The sequence below is a fragment of the Zea mays genome, chromosome 5 (genome assembly GCF_902167145.1).
Source record: "Zea mays cultivar B73 chromosome 5, Zm-B73-REFERENCE-NAM-5.0, whole genome shotgun sequence".
Classification (NCBI taxonomy): Eukaryota; Viridiplantae; Streptophyta; class Magnoliopsida; order Poales; family Poaceae; genus Zea; species Zea mays.
In genome coordinates, this window is record NC_050100.1 from 181,654,106 (window position 1) to 181,666,491 (window position 12,386).

Here is a 12,386-nt window from a genome sequence, read left to right on the forward strand (position 1 = left end):
ATGGCACCGGACTGTCCGGTGTGCACCGGACATGTCCGGTGCGCCAATGGCTCCAGGTCTGCCAACGGTCGGCTTCGCCATCTAAGGAAAGAAATCTGGCACCGGACAGTGTCCGGTGTGCACCGGACTGTCCGGTGCGCCAGACGACAGAAGGCAAGAATTACCTTCCCTGATTGCTCTCAACAGCTCCTAGCTGCCTTGGGGCTATAAAAGGGACCCCTAGGCGCATGGAGGAGGACACCAAGCATCTCCTAATCATTTCTAAGCACCAAGACATCGATTTCGCGCGTTCTTTTCATTGTGATAGCATATAGAGCTCTAGTGGAGTTGTGAACTCATTGAGTTGTGTTGCGAGCTCTTGTTGCGACTTGTGTGCGTGTTGACACTCTGATTCTTGTGTCTTGTGTGTGTTGCTAATCCCTCCCTTGCTCCGTGTTCTTTGTGAATTTCAAGTGTAAGGGCGAGAGGCTCGAAGTTGTGGAGATTCCTCGCAAACGGGATTAAGATAAAGCAAGCAAAACACCGTGGTATTCAAGTGGGTCTTTGGACCGCTTGAGAGGGGTTGATTGCAACCCTCGTCCGTTGGGACGCCACAACGTGGAGTAGGCAAGCGTTGGTCTTGGCCGAACCACGGGATAACCACCGTGCCATCTCTGTGATTGATCTTCGTTGGTTATTGTGTTTTGTTGAGGATTTCTCTATAGCCACTTGGCAATTATTGTGCTAACAATTAACCAAGTTTTGTGGCTTAAGTTTCGAAGTGTTACAGGATCACCTATTCACCCCCCCTCTAGGTGCTCTCAAATACCCCCAACCACAACCATTCAAGCCATCCAAGCATTGCAACTTCTCCATTCAATACTAGAGCAAAAGCATACACTCCAAGACACAATCAAAGCATCAAATCCTCTCCAAGTTCCAAAAAATCAAGTCAAGCGTTCAAAAGTGTTTAGTGACTTGAGAGAGGGTGATTTGTGATTCTTTTATTGCTCTTGTTGCTTGGTTGCTTTCTTATTCTTCTAAACTTCTCAAGTGTTTTGTAAAGCAAGCGAGAGACACCTAAGTGTGTGGTGATCCTTGCGAGGTCTTAGTGACCCACGTGATTAAGAAGAAGCACTCGACTGGTCTAAGTGACTAATTAAGAGAGGGAAAGGGTTGGAATAGACCCAGCCTTTGTGGCCTCGTCAACGGGGAGTAGGTTCTTTAGAACCGAACCTCGAGAAACAAATCGCCGTGTTCACTTGTGTTGATCTTCACCACTCGATTTGTTTTTTTCCATCTCCTCTCTCTCTCTAAAACAAACATTTTGAAACGAAATTTAATATTCATTTTGAATTTAGAGCGAGTTTGAGTAATTTTTTGGATTTGAATTTTTGGGGTGCTACAACTGGTGACCCAAATCACCGTTCAAGTGGCTAGTAGTCAAATGATTACCTATTGTCATCATCTACCTTCAGCCAAATGGACAATGTTAGGCTGTCATTTTTCAGCAGATCGCAAGTTCTTGCCTATACCTTCATTTGACTTGGCAATCGGCAAGGATTGGCTCCAACTTCATAGCCTAATGAAAGTGGCCTAGTATAACAAGTGGTTGTTTATTCCTTATCAAGGAACTTCAATATGTTTACAGGGATTGTTGTCTGCCTTTCTGGTTGGAGCTCTGGTGGAGTTACGCCTTCTTTTAGAACACCAGGCACATGAACATGAAGGGGTGCCAGAGGACCTCAACATCGACCCATGAGTGCAGTCAATGTTGTCCCGGTTCTCTGAAGTTTTTGCTGCACCAATCGGTTTACCAACCAATGAGTAATTGTGTCATATCTCATAGTGCACACCCACTCGAGCTCAAGAGGTACTGCAGGGTTATCAACATGATGAACAAGCTAAGCAGCTCCTGACTCAGCTAGCCGTGGCATCAGAGGTTGACACCTCTCCATTTACACTAACTCAAGGTCTGGTCCAACACAAGGGTAGGGTGTGGCTTGGAAACAATGTCAAGTCACAAACCAAGGTCATCTCAGCTACTTGCGCTGCAACCTACTTGCGTTGTTTCGTGCATGCGTGCCCCAGCAAGTGGTTGCAGTGACTTCTAGTTACCGAATTTTGGTACAACACCGATTTCTATTCAGCACTGGCCATATCCCCTTCCGAGGAACGTGAGGTGGTGTTCAGGCTGATCAAACAACATTTGTGCCGAGCTCAAGAACACATGAAAAAATAGGCCAACAAACAACGATCCGAGCGAGTGATTCAGCTTGCTTTTCGATTCTTCGAACCATATCCAGTTCTCTAGCATATCAGATCTGTTGCATACAAGCTCCAGGTGTTGGACTCTTCCCAGATTCATCCGGTATTCCACGTCTCCCAACTTAAAGCTACGATTGGTCGTCGTCAGGTGGTTATACAATCGCTACCAGATTCTACTGACTCACTGCAAGTTCTGATCCAAATTCTCCAACGCAGGATGATACAACGGGGTGGCACAACCGTGGCCCAGGTTCAAGTCGTTTGGTGAGGTATGGATGCAGCTATGGCAACCTAGAAAGACACTTCTACTTTGAAGGAACACTTTCCATATGCGCCAGCTTGGGGTCAAGTGGCATCCAAAGAGAGGGGGAATGTTAACCATGCTATGAGAGATGAGGTGGAGCGCAGGCCAACCAAGAGGACACTGGCACAACGAAGAAGCATCAGGAGAAGGTAGCTGATCAGGCGCGTCCATGTCGGAAGAGGTGAGGCAACACATCAGTAATTGGACCCAAATGGGTTGTGTAATTGGCTTGTTGGGCTAGGGCTGTGCAATAGCTTATATGCATTCGCTAGTACTGTAAAAGGTATCGATGAATTAATCCAAAACAACAACACGACCGCAGGTTGTCGTAATCTCCTTCCTCTATCTTCCTCTCCACGCGCGAGACCTCCCTAACTCCCCACCCATGTGCTAAGATTGTCGGCAACGCTTGCTGCTGGCCTCCCCGTCCCCTAGCACTATTCACATTTTAGCTCCAACAATCACACACTACACGCTGCAACGGCTGCCCCTATGTGTGCTGCAGTGGCAGGGGATGGAGTAGCCGTCTACTAGAAGCAGGGGAGCGCCATCCGGCCCCCTTGCCTCGGTACCTGTGTGCGCTATTAATTGTTAGTGAGAAAAAATGGTAATGTATGATGAATATGTATAAAAATAATATTTTATAGTTGTAGTGGGGTATAGGGCACTACCGGAATCTGGCTCTTTACCAAGTGCTCAGTGCTTTGTCGAGTGCATTTTGTCGGCCACTCGACAAAGCATTCTTTGTCGAGTGCCACTCTCAGCGAAATAAGACTATCAACAATGACCTCGTGTACTAAGAGTGAGACACTCGATATAGAAAGACACTCGACAAAGCCTCCTTTGTCGAGTGTCAAATTCTCGGCGAAACGAGACGCTCGGCGAAGGACCGTCAACAATCGTCTATAGCTGACGACCGTTAACTTGCCGAGCGCTAGGCGTCGACACTCGACAAAATAACTTCTTTGCCGAGTGTCACCTAACAAACACTCGATAAATCCATATTTTGCTGAGTGTCTTTCTTGACACTCGACAAAGTATATTTTTATTTTTCCTTTTCCCACCAAACTTTTTGTGGTGTGTTCCTACTTCCTACACTATGTAGACCTACATGTTCGATTTGGCACAATTATAAAAGTGTTTGCTATAACAATTAAATTTTATTCGTTTAATTGAATTTCCTCGAATAATTTAGATTTGAACTGCAAGTAACTCGAAAAATGAAAAACATTGAATGCAAAAATGGTATTCATGTTATTTAGCACAAGTTCTAGCCTATTTCAGGAGCAGACCATAATTTTCGAGCACCATGCTCACGAAATAAGACCGTGAACTTGCCATGCAGATGTTTTAAAATTGTATAAAACACAAACAAAGTTAGAATATTATGAAACTTGTCGATATGTCATGATATCATATAAGGAGGTTGTGATAAAAATTTAAAAATGTTTCGTGAAAGTTGTCACTCACTATGTGTAGAAACCTAGCTGGTCTATATTGAAGTTTTATGATTTCATGAGAAGGACACCTAGGTTTCTACACATAGTGTGTTACAACTTTCTCGAAACAGTATCAAAAATTTATCATAAGCTCTACATATGATATCATGACATGTTAACAAGTTTCATGATTTTCTTACTTTGTTTGTGTTTTATACTGTTTTAAAAAACTGGATCGCAAGTTCACGGTCATGTTTCGTGAGCATGGTGCTCGAAAATTCCGGACAGTTCCTGAAATAAGCCATAACTTGTGCTTAATAATATGAATATCATTTTTTGCATTCAATGTTTTCCATTTTTCGACTGACTTTGCAGTTCAAATCTGAATTATCCAGAGAAAATTCAATTAAACGAACTAAATCTAATAGTGATAGCAAATACTTTGATAACTGTGTCAAAATTTAACATTTAAGTTTACATACTATAGGAACACACCACAAAAAGTTTGGTGAAAAAAATCAATATATACTTTGTCGAGTGTCAAATGAAGACACTCGGTGAAGACTAGCTTTGTCGAGTGTGTGCCGAGGGACACTCGTCAAAGAAGTCGTTGCGATGTACAAATCAACGAGACTTTTTTGCCGAGTGTCACACTAGGCAAAGAGTTTGCTGAGTGTTTTTGAGGTTTAGGCACTCGGCAAATCAACTGTGTCTGATAGTGGGAAAATGATTTAGGGCGTGTTTGCCGCCATGGCCCAGCAGCCTGGCTGCGCTCCCGGGCTGCAGCTCCCGTGTTTGCGTCGCCTGTCTTGCTCGGGAGCCAGACTGTGCTCGTGCAAATTTAGCCTCTCAGCCTGGCTCCACAGAAACGAGCTCAAGGTCCGTTTCCTGGGAGCCTGGCTGCTCGTGGCGCTAGGATTTCGCGTTTAGGTAGTTTTGGTCTTCTAGCCCAGCTGCATATTGAGCGACAAACACCAGCTCGTCTGAGCCAGACTCATATGGTACAAGTGCACAAACAAAGTGAGTTGCAGTAGCCGGAACAGGCTAGCCTCAGCCTGGACCAGTTGAAGGGGCCAAGCTGGCCAGGGACAGGGTCACAAACACGCCCTTAGAGTAAACCGTTGCGGAAGATGAAAAAGCAGGAGTTGAAATCTTTAAGGCGTGACAGAAAAATAGGGTATAGAAAAAAAATTAAGGGAATAAATGCGGACAGTCTAACACCACCACGGGTCCACGGCAGTCGCCCTGGCCACACGGGAGTCTGGGACCACGGGTCCAGGATGCATTCACTCCACCTGACGCCATTTCTCCGAAGCAGTTGGGAGCGCAGACGAGGACGAGTAGAAGACGACTGACCGTGCGACTAAGGGCCCCGCGTCGGCAGCGACCCTTGTCTAATTGCTTGTGACGCCGACTGGCGACCGCGACCGTAGCCCTGGCTGCATCTGCTGCTGCTATATAGTTGTGGAGCACGTCTCGGACGGAGAGACCCCCACCGACGTGTCACGTCGTCACGTGTGGAGCGGTTAGAGCCCGGGATGCACCGATGCAGTCGTCATGTAGGCCGACTGGTCGACTGGACGTCGGACTCGGAGGTGCTGCAATCAGGATTAGCGAATCAGCACGCGAGCTGGCCTGACAGGAAGCTCTTCCTTTTTTGGATCCGGTACAAAGAAAAAAAAAGAGACACGTTTGGGTTCTCTCGGAATATGGAGGGCCGGTCTCCATTCAGCTCATATCACATCGTATATTTTAATACTAATTACAAGTATTTTAATAATGTGGAAGATCAGGATCGTACTAGTATTTATGGCCATGTCACGTGCTCATAGATGAAGCATGTTTGCACACCTAATTTTTAGTAATGCTATGTACTACACTTGTATATGTTGTCTAGCTAGAGGAAGATTGGATATGTCTCCTAAAATGATACAACACATTTACACATAGCAGAATTAGACCATATTCAGCAGAGCGTACATATGGACAGTTTTGCATTGTATACTGTACTGTTTAGAGAGTAGAGTTTAAAATAGTGAGATAGGAAGGATGAGAAAGACAATCTTAGATGCTTGAAGTTCTAATATAACACCAAAGTGTCGACCAAGATCTACAGGAACTTTCAAGTTTACATGGATTGTTCAACTATACAAGGAATGTCCGAGCAACTAAAGGTTCTACGAATGTGTTCGACAATCCTAAACCCTAAACCAGATCCATCTAGACTAGTGCTGTTGCAAGTGTTCGAAATTGATCCTTACCGAATGAATTGCCTGAACTACGAAACTAAGAACAGACAAATTCCTAAATGAAACGAACACAGATTAACCTGGGAGCCGGATTGAGATGTGCTTCGTACCTGAGGAAGGCAAGATCTGTGGTCCAAGTGTCAGAAGCGAAGGGAGGAAATCCGGATCTGAGGATGCCGTCGACGGTCGGAGTGGAGGGAGACAGATGTGGCGACGAAGAACAGCCTCGGCGGAGTCGTATTTGTCGGTGCTTCGTCCTCCTCCGCACACGGGATTGCTTCGTCACGACCTCGTCGCCGTGCACTTGCTCCTGCTCGTCGTCGAGGTCCACCGGATCTGAATCGGCATTGTACCGGCAGATCCGACGCCATGTCGCCCACGCTCGATGGACGCGTCGAGGCGTAGCGAAATCGACCAAGAACTTTCCTCGCCAGGGCGTGGGCGTAGGCGTTCGCGAGAAGCGACCGGGGGGTGAATAGTGATCCGCCTTATCTGGCGTGAGAGAGAAGGGGAACACGGCGGAGAGGATGCCGCAGTGCGCGGCGTTGCGGAGGGAATAAGAGAACTGTAGCCCCCTAAAAGATGAACAGTAATAAAGGAGGGATGGAAGAGAGACGCCCGCTGCGGTCAGTCTTAGTGTCGCCGCCGCGTCGATGAATAATTGAATACCTCGTCCCGGTCAACTGCGCCGCGTCGCGCGATCCCGACGGAAAATGGCCATCTCTCTCCCATTCGCGCGCTAGTTCTGTCGTGCGGTTATCCGCTGACCCCTGGGCCCTGGCGAAGTGTCGGGCTAGCTATGGGTTTTGTTCAAGGGGGCACTCAATCGTGGCCGTTGATTTGCATCCTACGGACGGGGTTGCTCTCACTTTTAACTGGACCGGTGGGACGAACCGGCCTAAAGGCCACTTTGCGGGCCTTAGGCCAACGCTAGGAAGATGCGGTACAAGAAAAAACGTTGAGAATATATGTATATATATCCTTCGAAAGCAAAATTGGAGCTTTGGCTATAAACATTCCAGCGAGTCAGGCAATAAACCTAACCCTTGAATACTACTGGCCAAGAGGTTAGAAGTGTAAATGTATTTCGTTTAATGTTTAACTGCAAAGCGTCTACAAGTTCTAAGACATCCGATATCTTGCTGATGAGTTGATTTACCCAGGCGAAAGGAACCACATTATATATAGTGGTTTCGACGGACCAGATCCTTCGTGATTCCAGCTCCATAAAACACCATCATTCATCCGAGTCAAACATGTATAGCCAATTAAGCTAATACCAAACTGTATGAGGGCACCGTCACCCATACAGCTCGCGCCAGGGTTCCTGATCAATTCGTGATTTTTCGATCCCTCTCTTGAGAACAGTTCCTTTGGAAAATTCCAAAGCCGTGTGCTTGGCCAAGTGCTCTCCTAAGCATTGCAGTACCTAACAATTGGAAAAAAAAATTGGGTGAGCTAAGACTCAAGAAACTTCACATTTTACATGTATAAATTATAATATCCTTTTTTCACAGTTATTCAGAACTGAACTGGACGATCAGAGGCAGCAGGCTGTTAATGCTACCTATGTGTGGTTATATGCACTACTTCATATTAGAATATGATAAATTCAGAAGTCAAAACTTTTAACATCGCAGTACTAAATAGACAGATCAAAACACCAAGAATCAGACAAGACCATAGGAAAAGCAAGGTGTGTTGCTTTTTTTTTTACAGAAGAAAACTAGAAAACAATGTTATCCACTGTCACCGTAGATCTTTTAGAGACACATTTTAACATTGCCACCACCTAGCACGCCTATTGTTTTGCTGATGTTTCCCATTTGATCAGAACAATTCTATAAAATTTCAGGACCACAAAGTCTGCAGAGCAAACAGAAGCAAAGGAAAGCAGAAATAGACAATTATTATTTCCATGGCAAGAGCCTTGAGACTTGAATAAAGGCAAATAATGTTTTCACCTAACTTCAATACAATAGTCAAAACATACCTCAAGATCAGAAACTGTAGAGCTCTTGCCTTGCTGCTGTCCACCAGAAGTGACAAGAAGAACTGTAGGCACCTTCAACACACGCACCATTTCCAGCAAACATAATATTGGTTCACTACGTATTTGCAAGGATGTAGGAGGTTTAGTGGTCCCACCAACCAACAGGTGAGTATAGTCAGTTGTTGCCCCTATTTCAGCACCATGAAGTACAGTCGATGCCTTTGTTGCATGTTCCGTTCCATGATGATAGCTTGACGATCTTGTGATGTATGGGACAATTAGAGTTCGCTCAGTGGAGGTAGCTTCAGAAGAAATCAGTTCCAAGACCCCATTTACAACACACGCTGCAAGAGGTGGCTTATAGTCTGGCAGAACAAAAATGGTCACCTGCCAATAAACAACATAACTTAATAAATACAAAATTTTCCTTGTCCAGTGAAGAAGCAAAGACAGTGTATAGTCAATATTAGCCATCAGCAATGTAATTGATGTTTCACATCAAAGAAAAAATAGCCAATTTTTCACTAGTGATGATCATCAAAGTAGACTATCAGCTTGATCGCCAACAGCCCATGGGTCGTGTAATTTAGAAGTCAAGTTAGCTTACTGACAGTTGAATATCAGTTGCAACTTGCAAGAGGACCACATCTTTACTCTTTACTCCTATAAAGCACAAGTTTTCCGGGTTTCCACCGTCGTCCCTTTCATAAAAAAAAAATCCTTATAATTCTTTCTAATCTAACCAGCGGTCCACCGTCATTTTGCGTCGTCAAGTGACGTGGGCCGTTACATGGGCCGTGAGAAAACACCAAAGCCAACACAACATAAAGCAGCACGCAGCGCATCACTCTTGGCTAGTACCACCTCGCTAGCTGAAGGAGGAGCGACCGGGTTAGCTATAAAAAAGGGGCAGGTCTCTTTTTAACTCATATCTATCTCGGCCTTTTGGCTAAGATAAAGTGCATCATCTACATTTTAATATCTGGTATGTGGGTCATATGTCCACTTTAATTTTATATTTATTTTTTGTGGGGATGATCCACTTTATTTTTTTTGTGGGGGTCCATCACACTGGCTTGCCACTGGACCCTCATGTGTTGTACATTCGTTGCATTATTGGTGTGCCGTTGAAATGTACGAGCATTGTACTAGCTGACAAAGGGTCTGTTTGGTTCAGTTTTTTTCTGACCAGCTTTTCTAAAAATCTGGCTGTGGGAAGAATCTGGCTGTAGCGAAAATCTGAATATCATTACGATTACGTGTGGAGGAAGATAAAGTTGTTTATAGGGCTCAGGATCTAGAAAGTGATGGATTCCTACTATTACAACGAATCAACCGATTATGTGTTTATGTTGATTTTGGATGGTTTTTGCCCCAACGAATTTTATAGAAGCTGGCTGAAAAGCTGAGCGTTTGGCAGTCCGCAGCAGCTTTTGGTGGCCAGAAGCTGCCAGAAGCCGAAACAAACAGAGCCAAAGAATTGAGCATTGTTAGACAGTGTTTTTAAAACATCGTTTAAACAACGTTTAAACCATGTTTAAACATCAAAACACTAATTAGAGATTGAAACCCTGAAATGTTAAACAATATGGCCTAAAACGACATTTTACAACGTTTAAACAACACGTTTTGGCGTTTAAGCGTTCTAAACTGTAAAACCTAGTATTTCATGCATTTTAGACCATTAGCTATTTCGAGACCAGTTTGTTTGTTACTTTTGGCCCAGTCTCCATGCGCTTGCCCTACTCCCCCTATCCTAAAGCCCGATGGCTAGCAACACACCACTCTCATCTCAGCTCTCTACCGCCGCTGCCTAAAGGTGCTGCTGATGTCGTCCGTCGCTGTGTGCGTCATCTCCCTCGGCGCTGTGTGTGTCATCTCCTTCCGCGGCGTATGCAGCCGCTTCTCTGCGCCATGTGCCGCTGTGCGCAGTAGGCGACGTTCGCGCCACCCCTCTTCCTCCGCGCCTCTGTTTGCTAGCAGTCAGTGGCTATCACCCAGCAGCCAACTCCTCTAATCAACTAAAGCATCATTATTATGTTATACTTGCTAAACCAAATTTAGAGTTGATGTGTCAGGTAGACATAGTATTCAATGGGAACAAGCCAGGATGCAAGCCCAAAAAACAAACACCCGCCACCTAGCTTCAGTTTTTTTTAGGGGAAATGCTGTAGGGAAAACCCCTACAGCATGATTTTTTATTTAATATTGGGAGGAATGGAACTAATAAGTTCAAGAGAAAAGAGAAATTAGACAATCGGCTATCGAGAATTTAGCCACAAAGACACTCTAAGCCTCCTAACACTATTAAACCTAAGCATTTGCGACTTTAGCATTCATTGAAGCTGCCCTTCCAAGAGAGGAAAGAAGGGGCAATGTTACTGAAAATGGAGTCGTTCGTTTGCTTCCAAATGCACCATACTAGCTTCAGTTTATTAGTAATATGTTCTAAATCATAACAAGTTGATAATGAGATACGTGAAGCAAATACTCATCTCTTTTCCACAAATGAAGGTTTCTGACTACACTCAGTACTACCAAATCCCGAGGAGTGGGAAGTTTCTGAACCCTGGAGCTTCCAGGAAGTTACATTTTGCATGGAAGCTGAACAAAATGGAAGCGATAATGAGCCTTTTCGTGTCCTAGAAGTGCTGGCAAATTTCTAACCACGGTTATGTTTCCATATGAGAAAGTTTCAACTTTCAAGGCGAAACAAAAAAAAAAATCCTAGCAAAATCCTTATAAAGAATACTAATCTTCTAGTTTGAAGGAGCAAAATCCTAACAGCTGCTTGTGTAGTACCCTTGCGCTCATTAATCCAACCGCAGAATCAACAAATCCTCGTTCATTTTGCTAAATTTCAACTGGAAGAGCACGAATCGAATCAATGGAACGGTTAGAAATCCTCTGGGGCCCTTACCTGTGGAGAGCCACTGGAATCGGAAAAGCTCAGGAGCTCGGCGCACGCCTTCTCTCCGTCGAGGCCGTACTTTCCAAGGGGGAGCTCGAAGGGCGAGGACTCCCTACCAGAAACATCCAGCGGCAAAAAGCCAGTGAGCGGATGCTACGTGCGTTGGAACGTTAGGTTAGGGTTTTGGGTGGGAGCGAAAACCTAGTTAGCCCGGGCGGCGGGCGGAGCGCGTCGGCGAGGGCAGCGCCGTAGCCCGCGGCGTCGCGGACGAGGAAGAGCACCCTGGGTGCCACCCGCATGGCCGCTGGTCGCCGGCGCCGGCGCCGCCGCAGGCTAGTCGATCGGAGGAAGTGCCGGACGGGAGAGAGACGGCCGATTTCGAGAGAGAAACAGTGGAATACCGCAAGCCACAGGTACGAGGAATCCAATAAGGGCCTTCCCATTTCATGGGCCTCCAGCCCGTTTGAATAAAAATGGACCGCACAGCTCGTCGTATCTCCAGCAGCGTCTCTTAAATTTCAATCCCCTAAAATAATATCCTCCTATCCTCTACAGCATACTCTAAAAGATTTTGTTATCTATATCTTTTCAGTCTCCAGCAACGTCCTTTAAATTCGGTCCTCTATATATATATAGTAGTAACAGAATTTATAAACTACATTATTTTCTCTCTCTAATTTGTATTTAAATAAAATTTTAAATTATGTACTTAATGCAAAAAATGAAGTAATCATTTTCAAAAATTTGAAAATTCTGGCATCGTATGTTATTGCAATACAAGATTGACTATTGATGTTCTGATCTCAAATACAAAAAATCTCATGACGATATTGTAATATGAACTGAATCTGTCTGCCTCTTTTCTAGTTCTCTTGTGTCAAATCCGAATATCAGGCAAGATTAACTTGTGCTGGCAGAGGCGGAAGAAACCGGAGTTGCAGGCCGAAGACCAATGACCATTCGACCAAAATCCACGCGGACGCGGCTGACAGGTGATAAAGAGAAGCATAGAGGACCCTCCAAATTTAGCGGCCTACATTGTCATCCCCTATTTTAGCGTATTGTTTACGGTGCGCTGTTAGAGACGATACAGACCATAGCAACCGCTATATTTAACGTAGCGGACCTTATACAGATCATTGCTAGAGGCAGCCTAGGACCTTTCGCTATTTGCTTCCCGTTTGAATCCCGTCCTTTTCAGCCAAGCATCGCCAAGTTTCTGCGATGAAGGATGATGTCAGTC

At 45.0% G+C, this 12,386-nt stretch overlaps 1 protein-coding gene and 1 pseudogene across 1 annotated transcript; one reads left to right on the top strand and one right to left on the bottom strand.

The window, feature by feature from the left end:
- Positions 1 to 7,199: 7,199 nt before the first annotated feature.
- LOC100272922 (uncharacterized) lies at positions 7,200 to 11,568 on the bottom strand. The gene is made up of 4 exons (NM_001147374.1): positions 11,345 to 11,568; positions 11,153 to 11,255; positions 8,233 to 8,619; positions 7,200 to 7,668 (listed from the first exon to the last, which is right to left on the bottom strand). The coding sequence occupies exons 1-4, from the start codon at positions 11,440 to 11,442 to the stop codon at positions 7,540 to 7,542; spliced, it is 717 nt and encodes a 238-aa protein (NP_001140846.1). The 5' UTR covers positions 11,443 to 11,568; the 3' UTR covers positions 7,200 to 7,539.
- Positions 9,161 to 9,325, top strand: LOC111589502 (uncharacterized; annotated as a pseudogene).
- Positions 11,569 to 12,386: the final 818 nt, after the last annotated feature.